Here is a 21,390-nt window from a genome sequence, read left to right as displayed (position 1 = left end):
GACGGATCGGGCTGTGTGTATGCACAACACACTACCCGATCCGTACATAGATATATCTGCAGATCAATTGATCTGCAGATATATCTAATAGTGTGTACCCACCTTAACACAATAGATCTACAGGTGATACTTGTTATTCCTGAGGATACCTTAAAAACACTAAAGGTGCATACACATGGTGAGATATTGACTAAGTGCCGATTTTGACTTTGTAATTTTCCTTGAACTCCCCGGAGTCCAGAACCAACTGATAATGACTATCTTTACTTGCGATTTTTAACTATGTGCGATTTTGATTATATACAATTTTGACTATACTAATAACTAGATTGTACACAATATAGTCAAAATTGCCTTGCTTGCACAGTCTGTTTTTTCTTTCGATACCGACCCCACGAAAGCGCGTATCGGTATAGCAAGCTGTGTACACACGGTGTGATATATGCTAGCTTTTCTTACGATTTTGACTATGTGGTTAAAATCGTAAGCACACATTGCACCGTGTGTATGCACCTTTACTGTTAGGGGGGGTAATTCAGAGTTGATCGTAGATGTGCTAAATTTAGCACATCTATGATCATTTACTCTGACATGCGAGGGGACGCCCAGCACGGGTCTAGTCACCCCGCATGCCAGGCCCTACCCCCCCCCCCCCCCTCCCCGCACAAATTGTACTTGTACTTAACAAGTAGCTCCCTACCTGCACAGCTCCTGCACTCTGGCAGTCGCATCCAGGGTCACAGTAGCTGCATGTGATGTCACGCAGCCGCGGCCCGCCCCCCGCATGTTCCGGGCACACCTGCATTGCCCAGACTGCGCCCCCCAAAACGGCGGCCGAATGCTGACGCCCTGCCCACTCCCGCCCAGCGAAAGCCTCTGTCAGGCAGAGGCGATTGCCGGGCTGAGATGCCGAACGCATCTCTGGCATGCACATGCGCACTATGGCGCATGCGCAGTTCAGATCTGATCGACCGCTGTGCGAAAACGCACAGCGGGCAATCAGGTCTGAATTAGCCAATGGGTTCCATGATGACTGAGTTTGTGAAACACTGTTATATGCCAACACTAAAATAAAGAAGCTATGGCTTTTTTATGTATGACACCTAGAGAAAAAAGCAACCATAACACACCTCCCAGCAATGTCAGCCAGTGTCTGTGCTCAGCTCTTCTGAGTTGTAGTTGTCATTTATGTGTCATTTATGTGCTTTCACTGACACAAATCATTTCAGATCCTAAGTGAAGGCCACAACAAGTTCCTGTGTTGGTACTGTAGTTGGGCTCTCATTGTGGCTTTGTGGAAAAAAATGGAGCATACTTTTTGTCATTCTGCTTCATCACATATTACAGCTAGATATAGAAATTCCACTGTGTGGAGACAAAAATCGCTAGTATTTAAACAGTTTTAATACAATTTATATGACATAACATATACATATTAAAAAAAAAATAATGCAATGTTCTTAAAGCACACAAAAACTAGGTAAAATTCATATAATTACCGGCCGGTATATAATGTCCACAAATAGTAGAATTTTTAATTAAGAAAAAAACATCAACTGTTGCCACATTTATCAAAGGCTTGTTTGTTGTACATTCAGCTACTGGTGTATTTCTCAGCAGAAACCACGCTTCCTTAATCGGGTTAAGAGTCACTTCGTAAGCTTGAATAAATACATGTGTATTTTTTACCACAAAGTGGCTGTAAAAAACCTGTATATTTAATCAGCGGGATATATTCACTCTTTCAACTATGTTAGATTTTTATTGGATTCTGAGGAAGCCGCTGATTCTTTTGGTCAAGTCGGGGAAACGCATTAATCTGACCAGTAGCATACAAGCCGGCTACAGCTCTGGTTTCCCGTATTGAGTACCCATAGGGATCCTTGCACTATACCACCGAATAGTGTGCTGATGGGAGTAAGAACCAGTTACTGCAACTGTGATTTGCGCTGCACAGAGACACCTGATTGGAGTCCTATAACACAGTGATACATGTCCGTTTCCTCCGGATAAGACCGCAATGAAAGGATTATGCACCAGCTGTCGGGAGGATTCCATCATACTTGCAGACTCCATTGATGGGTAAAAATATCTATGCCCGTCTAAGTTTACTCAGTGATCTAACCTGGTTGACAGAGTGAATACCTCCCGCTGATTAAATATACAGGTAGCACCTGTTTTTTACAGCCACTTTGTGGTAAAAAATACACATGTATTTTTTCAAGCTTATGAAGTGACTCAACCCGATTAAGAAAGCACGGTTTCCGCTGAGGAATAAATAAGTAGCTGTTTTTACAACAAACAAGCCTTTGATAAATGTGGCAATAGTTTTTTTTTTTTTCTTAACTAAAAATTCTACTATTTTTGGACATTATATACCAGCCGGTAATTATATGAATTTTACCTAGTTTTTGTGTGCTTTAAGTACATTGCATTATTGTTTTTTTATATGTATATGTTATTTCACATAAATTGTATTAAAACTGTTTAAATACTAGCGATCTTTGTCTCCACACAGTGGAATTTCTATATATAACCAGTTCAGGTGGGGTGAGTATACCACTTTAAGAGCAGCTTGTATTTAAATTACTGATTGGCGCTGGGTCAAATATATTTGTGTTTCTTACATATTACAGCTGATTATTAGGACGTAAATATTATTTCCATCTCATGTGTAACTACTATATTATTGGGGGAATGGGAGCGTGAGTCAGCACAAATGTTCTGTAGTCCTGCAAAATGCACTTTCAGTCCCTCCTCCCCCCACACCTGTTACTAAACCATGACCTGAGCTGTTGTTTTGCGAGAGATTTGTTACAAATGAATAAGAAAAAATCTATCATCTTTTTGCCTGTTTGTTAATACCCTGTCTGGATGCTGGTGCTATATGAATAAATAAATAAATAAATAAATAATAATACCAGTAATAAAGTTCGTAATGAGTGTTTAGGCCACATCACATTGGAGGGGTGTCTAGCGTTTCAGATGGTCCAGCCCCCTTCTATGCTGCATGCAACTGCAGCTGGAATATTATAATATTATCAGAAATGTTTACCTAGATAGACAATCATCAATGGATCATATTTTTCTCTCCCTCTCTCTTTCTATTTTTCTCTCCTCTTCTCTATTTTTCCTCTTCTTTTGTGTTCCTCCGCTTCTGGGTTTCTTGTATTTCTACTCCTCTGTCAGTAGATGGGTACATCATGAGTTTCACACACACACTAGAGGCGCTATGCCAATAGTACTTGACAGGCCAGGTGCCTCCCCATTGAATGGGAGCTATTATACATTGTACAGGAATGAAGATTTGTGCCCATCTGCTATAGTGACCAGATACTGATAGTGTTTGTCCCCTGTTGAGATGGTTCTGGAAACATCTTGTAAAAGGTATAGGTGAACAAACTTCTATTTGGTTGAACCAGATGTAAAAATAGGTCCACTATATGTTATTAATATGTATATTTATTGATACTTCATAGAACATCTATGGTTGATCTCAATGTCTATTTAGTACAGTGAGGCAAAAAACATTTAGTCTTTACATGGAGATGGAATCATTATGGTATGATTCTGTTACACGTTTCATGGGCATTCTGCCCATTTCATCAGACTTGGTTATGCAGATTCATTGATGATGTTAATCTCTAAGTTTCTTTGTCAATGCTATAATATTGGCAGAATCAACAAACAGGTGAAAGCGTCTTAGTGTGTCATGATCATCGGCTGTCATAACCAAATAGAAGTTTATTATTATTTATTTATTACCAGTTATTTATATAGCGCACACATATTCCGCAGAACTTTACAGAGAATATTTGGCCATTCACATCAGTCCCTGCCCCAGTGGAGCGTACAATCTATATTCCGTAGCACATTTACACGCACACACTCTCGCACTAGGGTTAATTTTTGTCAGAAGCCAATTAATCTACCAGTATGTTTTTGGATTGTGGGAGGAAACCAGAGTACCCGGAGGAGACCGACGCAAGTACGAGGAGAATATACAAAATCCACACAGTTATGGCCATGGTTGGAATCGAACCCATGACCTCAGTGCTGTGCCGTGAGGCAATATCAATCACTATAATATTGATCCTACGGGACAATGATTTGTGAGTGTTGTGTAAGGACAATCTCGGATCCTCTGTATATACATTATTTTAGTATCACCTAAATGTATTATAGGGCTTTTGGAGTAGTTTTCGTGAAAAACTGCTCCAAACTCTTTAATTCACTTTTTTTATGTAACCCAGATCGCATTTCCCATACTTATAATGGGAAATGCGATCTGGCCAAATTTACAAAAAAAATAAAAAATGTGAAAAAATACTGCAGTGATCCCTGTGACAATTACTCCAGCTTCAGCTGGTGTAATCACAAGCTCACTGCGGATTCTGTACTCCTGCACAGCTTTCTCTGCTAGCAGGGGAATTAGTAATGTAATCAGCTCTGTGTGTCAAAACAAAACATACTCACCTACCCAGGGACCGGTGATTGTGGCTCCAGTGAAACAAATTCTCCACCTCCTTTAGCGCGACAGAGTGTCTGCTGTGATCTAACACTGGTGCGATACAGGTATCGGTACACTGGTGCATTATAGGTACTGTGCCCACTAGATGGGGAAAAAAACCAACAGGGGGTTTGCAGTGAGCATATGTTCACCAGATGGGAAAGATTACCTATTGCACTCTGATCATTTCAGTGAATAAAAGGGAATATTGCTCATTTTACAGTAGTTTTGTATCTAAATGTGAATTTAGTCATTTATTGGAATAGTTATTATGTTGCGCTTTGCTCTCTCTTGTTGCAGGTGGCAAACTACAGAGAATTTAAAAAGTAATGTTAAGAATAAAGCACACAGTTTAATTCCCACTGTACTTTATTATTCATAGAAGCGTCTATACTGTATTGTTACATTGTAAATTAAGTATAATGCTGAGAGGGAGGGGGGGGGTTTACACTGCTTAATGAGATCAATACATCTTACAACACAAATCATTATCATTTGGAATAATATGCAACAGCGGGTATTAATAAAGCATTACACGCCTGTAAAAATGCCACAATAAAAGTGAGGTATTGTTGCAAGATATGAAGCAGTTGGTGACTTTTTAATGAAATACACATTTACATTAAACAGCAAGTGTGCAATCATAGTAGTGGATAAAAGAACATATGCTCCAATAACCAGACTGAAAAGCGCATTTTACTACTGTACTTAAACAACCATAAAACATTAGCAATAAGGTTTAGTATGGGCTAGGGACACAATGGGTGGTCTGTATAAGAGGCAGAAGAGGTACAGAAGAGTGAGGGGCTGCAGTTTCCTTGTGACTGATGCCAATATCCAGCGCCGTAACTACGTGTGTGCCAGGTGTGCCTGGCACACAGCGCAGTTGCCCTGAGGGCGCAACGGCCAGCGGCTTGTAATGAGTCAAATTGACTCATTACAAGCCACCTCTGCTGTGTGCGCCACGCTGGAGAAGCCAGTCCGGAGGCAGGGGAAGAGAGCAGCAGCGCCGTAGGCAGCGGAGAAGGAGGAGGAGGGAGGGGGACTGGAGCAGCAGCAGCACTATGTAATTGGTAGAGGCGCCGCTGCAGCAGTCCCCTCTCCTTCCGTATTGGTTGCCTGGCGCTGCTGTGAATGCTGTGATGCGGTTCCTTCATCCCGGCATTCACAGCGGCGGCGGGCAGCTAATACGGAAGGAGAGGGGACTGCTGCAGCGGCGCCTCTACCAATTACATAGCGCTGCTGCGGCTCCAGTGCCCCTCCCTCCTCCTCCCCTGCCCGGGATCTGCCAGCACCGAGTAGCCTGACTGTCAGCGGGGAGAGATGGTAAGTATCTCTCTCTCTCTCTATTCTGTCTGCCGCAATGTGTTAAGAGGGGGACTGGCTGCTGTAATGTGTAAAAAGGGGGACGCTGTCTGCCGTAATGTGTAAAAAGGGGACGCTGTCTGCTGTAATGTGTAAAAAGGGGACGCTGCCTGCCATAATGTGTAAAAAGGGGGACGCTGTCTGCCATAATGTGTAAAAGGGGACGCCGTCTGCCGTAATGTGTAAAAAGGGGACTCTGTCTGCCGTAATGTGTAAAAAGGGGGACGCTGTCTGCTGTAATGTGTCAAAAAGGGGACGCTGTCTGCCGTAATGTGTAAAAAGGGGGACGCTGTCTGCCGTAATGTGTAAAAGGGGGACGCTGTCTGCCGTAATGTGTAAAAAGGGGGACTGTCTGCCGTAATGTGTAAAAGTGGCTCTACCTGGTGTAGTGGCGCTATTGTGCAGTGTAATTTGAATAATGGAGACTACTGTGCACTGTAGTATGAATTGGTATTATTTTTTGGCCACGCCCCTTCCCTATGAAGCCACGCCACAAAATATTTTTCACGCGACCACAGCACGCACTGCCCCTATCTTGCATGGGGGGCGCCAATGCCGTTTCTTGCAGACAGCGCTAAAATGCCTAGTTACGGCACTGCCAATATCATCCAACATTGTGGTACCCAGACACCATGCAAGTATCAAGTTCCTCCTTACCTTTATACTATCAACCAACACATATATCAATGACAAAGAATTTGTGAGCAAGGTCCCACATATTCCAGTCTCTGCTGCTGGCCTGTGTGAACTGTCATCTGCTCACAACACTAGTATGCCCCAATTCTGAATGGCCTAATCTACACTACTAGCTACCCTGAATTTGGCCACTTTTGAAATGGATCCTTTAACTTTGTGCTCAGGTGATAAGATCAGCAGGTATGTAGGAACACTGTGACCACAAACACACAGCTTTCTGCAGTCACCTACAGAGGGCGCAGGTACAGAGCTATTGCACCCTGGCCATCAAATGAGGCATAGCCATTCCCCCATCTTGTGTAGCAACTCCCACTCCCGCCTTGTGTCACCACTTTGCAGCAGCATAGCTTCAATATGGGGGCACAACATGAATGATGGTGAGGTGACATGTGCACTTCCAGGTGGCCACACTCCCTTAAAGTACAAGTAAGGACTAAAGTACATGAACCCTGACTAGCTTCCTGTGCTGTTCACTATGGGCCCGATTCAGAGGTGGACGCTAATCCCATTACTGCTGCGTCTTCCTGCACAGAGGATCTGAGAAGGTATGCAAATGTCGTAGCCGCCACCCTACTGTATGTGCGGAGAGGCCACTGCTGGCTTCTCATATCTGCCGCTTGCGTACAAAGACACAACATCAGACAAACATTGGTCACATTATTTGACCTCCGAGAGATCCTATGGTTGCACAGAAAGTCTGTCACAACTAAGCCACAGGGGAAAGAGACACTGCATCTGAAGAAGCAGCTGTTGGCTGTGACATGCTCCCGAATCATGCCTGCATTTTACTCACCACTACCCCGTTACCTACCCCCAATGATTACTGTCTGTCAATCACTCTGCATCCTAATCCACACTATGACCACCAATGGAAGACCATCACGGCACATGCGCAGTGTGAATCAGACGCATGTGCAGTAGTGTAAGCTGATCCTAGTCGCCTTGAGGCAAGATAGAGTTTGGTGTCGAAGAGAGATGCTGTATGGTGGGTGGCCCTTTGCGGCGCCCACTGCGGCCATTGTTATATAAATAAATATACATACAGCTCTCCCCCCCCTCACACAGACCCCCCCACCTCACACAGATCCCCATAATATAGCTCTCACCCTTACACAGCTCTCCCACTAATATACCTCTCCCCCCCAATATAGCTTTCCCCTCCTCACGCAGCTCTCCACACTCACTCCCCCTTACACATCTCTTCCAACTCACTCAGATCACTCCCACACAGCCCCTCCCCTTCACACAGCTCCCCGCCTTAACATAGCTCTCCCCACACACTCAGATCCAACAACACTGCTCCCCCTCACAGAGCTCCCCCATACATACAGATTGCCCACTAACATATAGTAACTGTCCCTTTCTCACACAGACTACCCTTACACTCAGCTCGTCTCTTCTCAAACACACACTGATCCCCACCCCTTCACCAAGTTTCACGCACATACAGACACAGTTCTTCCCAATAGGTTCTCTCCCCTCTCATACAGCTGCCCTCCCCTCAAACACATACATTGCACTGAACCCACGCACCCTTCCTCCTCGCCTTTACGCTGATATCCCCACAAATCTCAGCTCGTCACGGGCGCGGATCACCTGCTAACTGCTGAGAATGAAGCACAAGAGAGATTGGTGCCTCTATACTGGCAGCATGGTGTGGACGTATCAGAGGCAGCAAGCACTGCTCCGCCCACACCACGCTCCCTGTCTGGAGGCACCGATGGCTCTATGTGCCTCATTCTTAGAATCTGATCTGCCTTCCACTCCCTCCCACCGGACAGCCCTTCAGCAGGTAATCCGGACTGGTGGCCCTGACACTGGAGCGATGGAGGAGATGCCCCTTCAGTTCTGGAGCCTGGCGGCAAGTGACTTCATTGTCTTTGGTACTTTCGCCCCTGAGCCGTAGAAAAAGCATCGACCATTTGCAAACATATTGGAATTGTGTCCTCCTCGGAATCAGGCTCTATATGATTAGCAATATGATCCATTAGTAACATGTCATTGCTTCAATTACAGTATCTGTAGATTTCAAAACTGATGCAAATGCCGAAAATAATAATTTTTAGTGATGAGCGGGTTCGGTTCCTCAGGATCCGAACCCCCCCGAACTTCACCCATTTACACGGTTCCGAGGCAGACTCGAATCTTCCCGCCTTGCTCGGTTAACCCGAGCACGCCCAGGGCCGTCTTAACAGCAGTGTAGGCCCCTGGGCACAGCAATGCACTGGGGCCTCTACCCATGCTCCAGCGGTGGGGGTGGGGGGAGCTATCAGCAGCATCTTTGATGTCCCGCAGGCGGTAGGGGGTGTTCTATGTTCTGCTCAGCATGTAGGACCTGGAGCAGTAATTTCTGCTAATTACTCCTTTACTGCACAGATGGGGCGGGAGGGAGAACACTAAACTGTAGAAGGGGGCATTGGGCTGAATGATGGGGCCCTGGTACATGACTTCCAGGTTGGGAGGGGGTGTTTAATACGTAGGTGAGGGGTGGATAGTGGAGTGGTCTTAATATTCATCATTTTCTGGTGGGAGAGCAGCTTGCTTGACCACAGATATCTCCAGTTCCTAAATATAGATTTGTTAGCTTTGAATTGGATAAAAAAAACTAGAGAGTCCCACCTTTCAAAAGGTACTAGGGACTTGGGGATAAGAGTTAAGGAGCCAAAGCAATCCACAGACAAAAATATAAAACTGCATATTAGGCGTGTGGAGCTGGAGCAAGGACCAGCTGCTTGAAGGCTGCTATCTCTGTTTCTGGCAATAGTAGAGACAAGTTTCCAGTGTCCACTAAAAGGAGAGAGCCCCAGCTTTTGGAGTATACTCTTAGAAAAATTCTAAGTCAGACAGGACCCGAGATATCTGGCTGGGAAGAGCAATTAACAGGCTTGGATGGGGACCACTGCTTTGAAGTCTGATATCTCTGGTTCCCCAGGGCCGATTTTCAAAAATCTGGTACCCCTGGAAAGAGGGGACCCTCAACTATCAGCCTAGGGCCCTTATACTACTGGGGCCCTTGGGCAAGTGCCCATTGAGCCCATACGAAAAGACGGCCCTGAGCACGCCCGAACGTCATCATCCCGCTGTCGGATTCTCGCAAGATTTGTATTCTATATAAGGAGCTGTGCATCACCGACATTTTCACTCGTGCTTTGGAGATGATAGCGAGAGGACGTGGCTGCGTTCTCTCAGTTTCTGTGTTCAGTGTGCTGCAAATATCTGCTCAGTGTGCTGCAAATATCTGTGCTTAGTGTGCTTGCAAATATCTGTGCTCAGTGTGCTGAAAATATCTACGTTCTCTGCCTGAAAAACGCTCCATATCTGTGCTGCATTGTAGTATATAGTAGGAGGACAGTGCAGAATGTTGCTGTGACCACCAGTATATATATAGCAGTACGGTACAGTAGTCCACTGCTCTACCTCTGTGTCGTCAAGTATACTATGCATCCATACCTGTGCTGCATTTTAGTTGTGCGCAGTATATAGTAGGAGGGGACAGTGCAGAATGTTGCTGTGACCACCAGTATATATATAGCAGTACGGTACAGTAGTCCACTGCTCTACCTCTGTGTCGTCAAGTATGCTATGCATCCATACCTGTGCTGCATTTTAGTTGTGCGCAGTATATAGTAGGAGGGGACAGTGCAGAATGTTGCTGTGACCACCAGTATATATATAGCAGTATGGTACAGTAGTCCACTGCTCTACCTCTGTGTCGTCAAGTATACTATGCATCCATACCTGTGCTGCATTTTAGTTGTGCGCAGTATATAGTAGGAGGGGACAGTGCAGAATGTTGCTGTGACCACCAGTATATATATAGCAGTATGGTACAGTAGTCCACTGCTCTACCTCTGTGTCGTCAAGTATACTATGCATCCATACCTGTGCTGCATTTTAGTTGTGCGCAGTATATAGTAGGAGGGGACAGTGCATAATGTTGCTGTGACCACCAGTATATATATAGCAGTACGGCACAGTAGTCCATTGCACTACCTCTGTGTCGTCAAGTATACTACAAAAGTTCAGTAAAATGACCCAAAAATCAAAATTAAAAGTGTCTGATGAGAAGCGTAAACTTGCCAATATGCCATTTACGACATGGAGTGGCAAGGAACGGCTGAGGCCCTGGCCTATGTTCATGGCTAGTGGTTCAGATTCACATGGATGGAAGCACTCATCCTCTCGTTAGAAAACTGCAGTGCCACTCCTCGATGGGCCAGGTGTTTGTGTCGGCCACTTGGGTCGCTTAGCTTAGCCACACAGCTACCTCATTGCACCTCTTTTTACTTTGCATCATGTGCTGTTTGGGGACTATTTTTTAAATCTGCCATCCTGTCTGACACTGCAGTGCCACTCCTAGATGGGCCAGGTGTTTGTGTCGGCCACTTGGGTTGCTTAGCTTAGTCACACAGCTACCTCATTGCACCTCTTTTTTTCTTTGCATCATGTGCTGTTTGGGGACTATTTTTTAAATCTGCCATCCTGTCTGACACTGCAGTGCCACTCCTAGATGGCCAGGTGTTTGTGTCGGCCACTTGGGTTGCTTAGCTTAGTCACACAGCTACCTCATTGCACCTCTTTTTTTCTTTGCATCATGTGCTGTTTGGGGACTATTTTTTAAATCTGCCATCCTGTCTGACACTGCAGTGCCACTCCTAGATGGGCTAAGTGTTTGTGTCGGCCACTTGGGTCGCTTAGCTTAGTCACACAGCTACCTCATTGCTCCTCTTTTTTTCTTTGCATCATGTGCTGTTTGGGGACTATTTTTTTAAATCTGCCATCCTGTCTGACACTGCAGTGCCACTCCTAGATGGACCAGGTGTGTGTGTCGGCCACTTGGGTCGCTTAGCTTAGCCATCCAGCGACCTCGGTGCAAATTTTAGGACTAAAAATAATATTGTGAGGTGTGAGGTGTTCAGAATAGACTGGAAATTAGTGGAAATTATGGTTATTGAGGTTAATAATACTATGGGATCAAAATGACCCCCAAATTATATGATTTAAGCTGTTATTGAGGGGTTTTTGTAAAAAAACACCCGTATCCAAAACACACCCGAATCCGACAAAAAATTTTCAGGGAGGTTTTGCCAAAATGCGTCCGAATCCAAAACACGGCCATGGAACCGAATCCAAAACCAAAACACAAAACCCGAAAAATTTCCGGTGCACATCACTAATTATTTTGCTAATGTTGTATTGCTAAAGGAAAAAATAATTATGCAACACGGGGAGATGTATCAAACGAAGAGGACACAGAGAATTTGCATATAGCAACCATTGAGATTCTACCTATCATTTTACAGAATGTTCTTGATAAACGATAGCTAGAAGCTGGTTGGTTGTTATAGGCAATTTTTTAGTTGTCCTCTTCAGAAGGTTTGATAGCTCTCCCCCCTCAGTTACCAGTCTATTCATTTTGTATGCTTGAGCAATAAACGATTATTATAATGAATTATTTACAAAACATTAGTTGAGAGCGCTGTCATACGGCTGCTAGTTCTATAGGGGCTTCTTCATTATCACCAACTGTTCTGAGATGCTGTTGCTAAAATAGTTTTTTTCTTTTTATGTTGCAGATGCATACTTCACATTCGGTGTAATATATCATAGAGGCACATAATCCATCAAATAAAGGTTTGTGCTTCCAGTTGTAGAGTAGTTAGTAATTGGACACAATGGAAGATAACTACAGAGATAGGACTTCACTAGCGAGAGGTGCAAAGGATATAGCTAAGGAAGCAAAGAGACACACCACCAAAGCCTCAAAGAGAGTAAGGGAAGTTGAACATGATGGATATGTTCACAGGACCCAAGACCAGTTCCAAGATGAAGAGGAGTACTACACACGTGGCAACTACAATGAAGAAGTTAACGAGGATGAAGGGTCTAGTGAAGCCACAGAAGGACATGATGAAGATGATGAGGTCTATGATGGGGAATATCAAGGAATACCCAGTCAAGGAAAAGATGGCATGATTGCTGTAGGTCAACCAATTTCTGATGAGTACAAGGCTCGGCGTGAGCTAGAAAGCGAAAGGAAAGCTGATGAAGAAGAGCTAGCACAGCAGTATGAACTAATTATCCAAGAATGTGGACATGGCCGCTTTCAGTGGACTCTCTTCTTTGTGCTTGGCATGGCTTTAATGGCTGATGGAGTTGAAGTGTTCGTGGTTGGATTTGTGTTGCCAAGTGCAGAGACTGATATGTGCATTCCTGATTCAGGCTCTGGGTGGCTTGGTAAGTACAGTTTGTGTTATTTGCATTACAAATGTATTCAGTTGGATTCAGTGATGGGGCATTTTCTGGTAGACTGTATTAATTCAACAAAGATGACCTCCTGTTTAAACTATAAATTATATGGAACATTGTAAAGAATGGGGAGTACCAGAGGAGTGGTGATGTATGTTTGCCTAACATCCTCAGTTACTGTACAATAAAAGGAGCATTTTAGTAACCAATGCAAGATACAAGCACAGTTTAGTGACAGAAAATATGTACACATCAATGTACATCCGTACACATACAATAATGGATTGATGACTGATTCCTGTAACCAGAAGTCCATAGAATTTTTGAAAAACACAGTCACAATGCCACAATGGTCTCACACATGTTTGCCTAAAAGTGCTGCATGACAACACTACGCCACTAGTACACTTTTCTTTTGCTACAGTTAGCGGGTGCGTGCTCGCAGCCACAAAGACAGCACATAACTACGGGTAGCGGGAGCATACCTGCCCACTACCCGTTCCATAGATTGCGGCCGAGTCACCCCTCGTAATATACGGGAGTGGGAGTATCTTCCACTGCCTGCAAATGCTTGGCGTTCTAAGTATGGTGAATGCCACACTGTGACGGGAGTCTTTGCCAGCGATGCAAATGCATTGCAGGCAAAGATGTAAGAGGACACAACTGTACCTCAATATATATTGGAGATATCTGCTGTGGTCCCAGTCTTTATGATTGCAAAATTTGTCCCCATAGATGTCTATGGGGACTGTGAAAAAGCTCTGTTAGCTCTTTATACTTGCAGCTGAAACCAGTGGTGGGCTTGACCAGGGGGCAGGTAGAATTCTGACAATTTGGTGCCGCAGGTTACTCTGCATTTGCATGCCTGGAAGTCAGGGGGCAAGCAGGTGATGCTTTTTGTCCACCCTGATTGTATTTTAGAACACACTCAGGGTGGCTGGGAAGCATCCACTGCCTGACTCATGCAGGGAAATTCTGGTGACCATTAAACAATACAAAGTCCATTCTACAATAGAGGTACCATTCTAGTGAGTGACATACAATACAGAGGTCATTCTAGTGACCAATATACAGTACAGGGAGCATTGTATGAACCAACAGTGAATAAAGGAAGCATTCTAGTAATAACCAATATACAATACAAGAAAAGTTCAAATTACTGATATACATTACAGGGACCATTCTAGTAATCAAAATGCAATAGAAACCATAGAGCAATTTAGCAAACAATATACAGTATAATACAGGGACCATTCTAGTGATCAACATATAATACAGAGAGCATTATAGTGGCCTATATATAATAGAAAACATTTAAGTGATCTACATAAAGTTCAAACAGGTTTACAATTTACATTCAGATGATCTAGATTTTAGATGTTATAAATATTTTTTACACACACTAAGAACCAAAAATATACTTCATGTACACCAACAATTTTAGAGCAAAATAAAATAAAAATACACAATAATAATAATAATAATAATAATAATAATAATAATAATATAATGAATTATGTTCCCAATGGGTTGCTTTTAGTACTAGCCTTATAACATCAGACCCCTGATCTGTAATCCTCCTTCCTTCCCTTCTGACCTGATCCCTTCTTCCAGAATTCTAATCATCCCCAGATCTTAATTCCTAAAAGTATGTGTAGCTTCACTAGATGTATGAAAATAAGAAAGTGCAATTCTGTCATCAAATGCAATCCCCACCCCCATTCTTTTCCCCCCTTCTAATTATAATACTATAAATAAATAAATAAATAAATAAATAAATAAATATGTAGCAAGAACATTGGTACACATAATAAATCAGATTTATGGGGTGACCAAACACATTATTTAACATTCCCTCACCTCCTGTCAACGTGCTTCTATTTCCTGCACTGTGATTGGTGTCTAGCTGCAGCCATCCGCCAGCATGTGCAGCCCTCCCCCACTGTGATTTGTGACAAGCCAGCACCAACCACCAGTCAGTCTTCTGGCAGCTGTTCACTGGGTATGATATACCGTATAACAGTGCGCCCTCTAAGTGCGTGGAGGTAGGAGGGGAAAGTCCTTGGTGATTTGCCGTGGTATTAAACCAATAAAAAAGCTGCCCATTACCACATTCCCCCTCTGATGTGTAAAATATATTAATGTTCTTTCTCTCTAATTATCTAGGCATTTGCAAGGCAGTATTTGGCTATACGTGCCTATATAGTGCTACTCCCTGGTGCTCCTAAGGAATACATATGTATTACTGGCGGCATGATCCTGACAGCGGGATCCCGGCCGCCAGTATGCCGGCAGCAGGGTGACCAGTAGAAAGCCTTTTGCGGGCTCACGGCGCTTGCCACGCTGTGGGCACGGTGGCTCGCTGCGCTCATCACAGGTTATATTCTCCCTCTATAGGTGTCATGGACACCCATAGAGGGAAAAAAGCCTGTGGCGCCGGTATTCTGGCGTCAGCATTTCACCGCCTGTTGGGATCCCGGCGTCGGCATTGTGACCGTCGGGATTCCGACAGGCGGTCTCACAATTGCCTCCCGTTCCTAATGGCCTGCTGATAAAGCATGTATATCTACACTTGTGTCAAGGATGCCTTTTATGTGTCATTATCTCCGTGCTGTTATTGATCTTGAGTCATTTCCTGATAGAACAAAATTGACAATGTTTCCCAACATTTACAGTTAGTAGATTCTGCAATGTACTTTCTGCTATACATAAACATGACACAGATGAATTGCTGCTTTCTAGTATATACCTGTGGTACAAAGCAATTTACAATCATCTGCTCTACTGGTGGGGGTATTATATATTTATCACTATGATATCTGAATTAAGGCCCTCATTCCGAGTTGTTCGCTCTGTATTTTTCATCGCATCGCAGTGAAAATCCGCTTAGTACGCATGCGCAATGTTCGCACTGCGACTGCGCCAAGTAACTTTACTATGAAGAAAGTATTTTTACTCACGGCTTTTTCTTCGCTCCGGCGATCGTAATGTGATTGACAGGAAATGGGTGTTACTGGGCGGAAACACGGCGTTTCAGGGGCGTGTGGCTGAAAACGCTACCGTTTCCGGAAAAAACGCAGGAGTGGCCGGAGAAACGGTGGGAGTGCCTGGGCGAACGCTGGGTGTGTTTGTGACGTCAACCAGGAACGACAAGCACTGAACTGATCGCACAGGCAGAGTAAGTCTGGAGCTACTCTGAAACTGCTAAGTAGTTAGTAATCGCAATATTGCGAATACATCGGTCGCAATTTTAAGAAGCTAAGATTCACTCCCAGTAGGCGGCGGCTTAGCGTGTGTAACTCTGCTAAATTCGCCTTGCGACCGATCAACTCGGAATGAGGGCCTAAATGTGTAAAATTGTTTTAACACTGTAATACTATTAATTGTGGGGTAACCCAACCCATAACTTACCATTCTCTTGGTCACTCTCAGCCTCCCATCACGCTTCAACTTCCTGCACTGTAATTGGTGGATTGCTCCAGCCATCCACCAAATAGTGTGTGGAGCCCACCCACAACAAGGGTTAATGAATGTCCAGCGTCATCCACCAATCAGCACTGCAGCAGCTGTTCACAGGTTAAGAACCCAGTAAGAGCGCAACCATGACTCTTATTGTGAGCCACTGACACGAACCGCATGATACGGGCAGGAGGCAGGATCAGGGTGGCTAGAGAGCATCATCTGTCTGCCCACTGGCTGCCAGGCAGATTTATAAAGAGTGGGACCAGAGCAGTTATCTCAAATATATATTGAGGTATAAGTAGAGAAGGCATTGTGACTGTGTTCTGAGTGTGTTTGTCCAAAATTCTATGGACTTCCGGTTACAGGAATCAGTCATCAATACATTATCTGTATGTGTATGTACAGATGTACATTGATGTGTACATGTAATCTGTGTGTCCCAAACAAAGAGTTTGTTAACCAGCTTTGTTATAATATCGGTTTAACTATAGCAGGACAGACCAAGCCAAAATGGCTGACAAGGGATAGGTCATAGGAAGCTGTGTATACCCAGATGGTGGACCTGCATCATACTGTAATATGTATTTTAGTGTTTTGACAGGCATTTGTGCAGATTTGATCAAATATTAATAATCATAAGTGCTGCAGGCAAAGTTGTGTAGTGTATACATTGTATGACCATGCACTTCCATAATTTGTGGGAGCCAGAACGACTCCGGACAGATAGTCACTATCTATACATGTATGGGTATAACTTTCATTGTAGTATTGTCTAATTTAAGATTTCCAAATTCTGACATTCATCACCATTATTTTAGAGATGAGCGCCTGAAATTTTTCGGGTTTTGTGTTTTGGTTTTGGGTTCGGTTCCGCGGCCGTGTTTTGGGTTCGAACGCGTTTTGGCAAAACCTCACCGAATTATTTTTGTCGGATTCGGGTGTGTTTTGGATTCGGGTGTTTTTTTCCAAAAACACTAAAAAACAGCTTAAATCATAGAATTTGGGGGTCATTTTGATCCCAAAGTATTATTAACCTCAAAAACCATAATTTACACTCATTTTCAGTCTATTCTGAATACCTCACACCTCACAATATTATTTTTAGTCCAAAAATTTGCACCGAGGTCGCTGTGTGAGTAAGATAAGCGACCCTAGTGGCCGACACAAACACCGGGCCCATCTAGGAGTGGCACTGCAGTGTCACGCAGGATGTCCCTTCCAAAAAACCCTCCCCAAACAGCACATGACGCAAAGAAAAAAAGAGGCGCAATGAGGTAGCTGTGTGAGTAAGATTAGCGACCCTAGTGGCCGACACAAACACCGGGCCCATCTAGGAGTGGCACTGCAGTGTCACGCAGGATGGCCCTTCCAAAAAACCCTCCCCAAACAGCACATGACGCAAAGAAAAAAAGAGGCGCAATGAGGTAGCTGACTGTGTGAGTAAGATTAGCGACCCTAGTGGCCGACACAAACACCGGGCCCATCTAGGAGTGGCACTGCAGTGTCACGCAGGATGGCCCTTCCAAAAAACCCTCCCCAAACAGCACATGACGCAAAGAAAAAAAGAGGCGCAATGAGGTAGCTGACTGTGTGAGTAAGATTAGCGACCCTAGTGGCCGACACAAACACCGGGCCCATCTAGGAGTGGCACTGCAGTGTCACGCAGGATGTCCCTTCCAAAAAACCCTCCCCAAACAGCACATGACGCAAAGAAAAAAAGAGGCGCAATGAGGTAGCTGTGTGAGTAAGATTAGCGACCCTAGTGGCCGACACAAACACCGGGCCCATCTAGGAGTGGCACTGCAGTGTCACGCAGGATGTCCCTTCCAAAAAACCCTCCCCAAACAGCACATGACGCAAAGAAAAAAAGAGGCGCAATGAGGTAGCTGTGTGAGTAAGATTAGCGACCCTAGTGGCCGACACAAACACCGGGCCCATCTAGGAGTGGCACTGCAGTGTCACGCAGGATGTCCCTTCCAAAAAACCCTCCCCAAACAGCACATGACGCAAAGAAAAAAAGAGGCGCAATGAGGTAGCTGACTGTGTGAGTAAGATTAGCGACCCTAGTGGCCGACACAAACACCGGGCCCATTTAGGAGTGGCACTGCAGTGTCACGCAGGATGTCCCTTCCAAAAAACCCTCCCCAATCAGCACATGATGCAAAGAAAAAGAAAAGAAAAAAGAGGTGCAAGATGGAATTATCCTTGGGCCCTCCCACCCACCCTTATGTTGTATAAACAAAACAGGACATGCACACTTTAACCAACCCATCATTTCAGTGACAGGGTCTGCCACACGACTGTGACTGATATGACGGGTTGGTTTGGACCCCCCCCAAAAAAGAAGCAATTAATCTCTCCTTGCACAAACTGGCTCTACAGAGGCAAGATGTCCACCTCATCTTCACCCTCCGATATATCACCGTGTACATCCCCCTCCTCACAGATTATCAATTCGTCCCCACTGGAATCCACCATCTCAGCTCCCTGTGTACTTTGTGGAGGCAATTGCTGCTGGTCAATGTCTCCGCGGAGGAATTGATTATAATTCATTTTAATGAACATCATCTTCTCCACATTTTCTGGATGTAACCTCGTACGCCGATTGCTGACAAGGTGAGCGGCGGCACTAAACACTCTTTCGGAGTACACACTTGTGGGAGGGCAACTTAGGTAGAATAAAGCCAGTTTGTGCAAGGGCCTCCAAATTGCCTCTTTTTCCTGCCAGTATAAGTACGGACTGTGTGACGTGCCTACTTGGATGCGGTCACTCATATAATCCTCCACCATTCTATCAATGTTGAGAGAATCATATGCAGTGACAGTAGACGACATGTCCGTAATCGTTGTCAGGTCCTTCAGTCCGGACCAGATGTCAGCATCAGCAGTCGCTCCAGACTGCCCCGCATCACCGCCAGCGGGTGGGCTCGGAATTCTGAGCCTTTTCCTCGCACCCCCAGTTGCGGGAGAATGTGAAGGAGGAGATGTTGACAGGTCGCGTTCCGCTTGACTTGACAATTTTGTCACCAGCAGGTCTTTCAACCCCAGCAGACCTGTGTCTGCCGGAAAGAGAGATCCAAGGTAGGCTTTAAATCTAGGATCGAGCACGGTGGCCAAAATGTAGTGCTCTGATTTCAACAGATTGACCACCCGTGAATCCTTGTTAAGCGAATTAAGGGCTGCATCCACAAGTCCCACATGCCTAGCGGAATCGCTCCCTTTTAGCTCCTTCTTCAATGCCTCCAGCTTCTTCTGCAAAAGCCTGATGAGGGGAATGACCTGACTCAGGCTGGCAGTGTCTGAACTGACTTCACGTGTGGCAAGTTCAAAGGGCATCAGAACCTTGCACAACGTTGAAATCATTCTCCACTGCACTTGAGACAGGTGCATTCCATCTCCTATATCGTGCTCAATTGTATAGGCTTGAATGGCCTTTTGCTGCTCCTCCAACCTCTGAAGCATATAGAGGGTTGAATTCCACCTCGTTACCACTTCTTGCTTCAGATGATGGCAGGGCAGGTTCAGTAGTTTTTGGTGGTGCTCCAGTCTTCTGTACGTGGTGCCTGTACGCCGAAAGTGTCCTGCAATTTTTCTGGCCACCGACAGCATCTCTTGCACGCCCCTGTCGTTTTTAAAAAAATTCTGCACCACCAAATTCAAGGTATGTGCAAAACATGGGACGTGCTGGAATTTGCCCATATTTAATGCACACACAATATTGCTGGCGTTGTCCGATGCCACAAATCCACAGGAGAGTCCAATTGGGGTAAGCCATTCCGCGATGATCTTCCTCAGTTGCCGTAAGAGGTTTTCAGCTGTGTGCGTATTCTGGAAAGCGGTGATACAAAGCGTAGCCTGCCTAGGAAAGAGTTGGCGTTTGCGAGATGCTGCTACTGGTGCCGCCGCTGCTGTTCTTGCGGCGGGAGTCCATACATCTACCCAGTGGGCTGTCACAGTCATATAGTCCTGACCCTGCCCTGCTCCACTTGTCCACATGTCCGTGGTTAAGTGGACATTGGGTACAACTGCATTTTTTAGGAAACTGGTGAGTCTTTTTCTGACGTCCGTGTACATTCTCGGTATCGCCTGCCTAGAGAAGTGGAACCTAGATGGTATTTGGTAACGGGGGCACACTGCCTCAATAAATTGTCTAGTTCCCTGTGAACTAACGGCGGATACCGGACGCACGTCTAACACCAACATAGTTGTCAAGGACTCAGTTATCCGCTTTGCAGTAGGATGACTGCTGTGATATTTCATCTTCCTCGCAAAGGACTGTTGAACAGTCAATTGCTTACTGGAAGTAGTACAAGTGGGCTTACGACTTCCCCTCTGGGATGACCATCGACTCCCAGCGGCAACAACAGCAGCGCCAGCAGCAGTAGGCGTTACACGCAAGGATGCATCGGAGGAATCCCAGGCAGGAGAGGACTCGTCAGACTTGCCAGTGACATGGCCTGCAGGACTATTGGCATTCCTGGGGAAGGAGGAAATTGACACTGAGGGAGTTGGTGGGGTGGTTTGCGTGAGCTTGGTTACAAGAGGAAGGGATTTACTGGTCAGTGGACTGCTTCCGCTGTCACCCAAAGTTTTTGAACTTGTCACTGACTTATTATGAATGCGCTGCAGGTGACGTATAAGGGAGGATGTTCCGAGGTGGTTAACGTCCTTACCCCTACTTATTACAGCTTGACAAAGGGAACACACGGCTTGACACCTGTTGTCCGCATTTCTGGTGAAATACCTCCACACCGAAGAGCTGATTTTTTTTGTATTTTCACCTGGCATGTCAACGGCCATATTCCTCCCACGGACAACAGGTGTCTCCCCGGGTGCCTGACTTAAACAAACCACCTCACCATCAGAATCCTCCTGGTCAATTTCCTCCCCAGCGCCAGCAACACCCATATCCTCCTCATCCTGGTGTACTTCAACACTGACATCTTCAATCTGACTATCAGGAACTGGACTGCGGGTGCTCCTTCCAGCACTTGCAGGGGGCGTGCAAATGGTGGAAGGCGCATGCTCTTCACGTCCAGTGTTGGGAAGGTCAGGCATCGCAACCGACACAATTGGACTCTCCTTGTGGATTTGGGATTTCAAAGAAC

The 21,390-nt window shown here is 45.1% G+C and overlaps 1 protein-coding gene across 1 annotated transcript in view; it reads left to right on the top strand.

Annotated features, from left to right (window-relative positions):
• SV2C (synaptic vesicle glycoprotein 2C) overlaps positions 1–21,390 on the top strand; it is a 454,860-nt gene that overhangs the window by 88,625 nt on the left and 344,845 nt on the right. The window contains exon 2 of the mRNA XM_063963739.1: positions 12,148–12,808. Coding sequence (XP_063819809.1) covers positions 12,247–12,808 — 562 coding nt within the window. The 5' untranslated portion in view covers positions 12,148–12,246. The remainder of the gene's footprint in view (positions 1–12,147; positions 12,809–21,390) is intronic.

The sequence above is a fragment of the Pseudophryne corroboree genome, chromosome 1 (assembly GCF_028390025.1).
Source record: "Pseudophryne corroboree isolate aPseCor3 chromosome 1, aPseCor3.hap2, whole genome shotgun sequence".
Taxonomy (NCBI): domain Eukaryota; kingdom Metazoa; phylum Chordata; class Amphibia; order Anura; family Myobatrachidae; genus Pseudophryne; species Pseudophryne corroboree.
The sequence above is the reverse complement of the archived record's forward strand: the minus strand, read 5'-3'. Positions and strand labels throughout refer to the sequence as shown.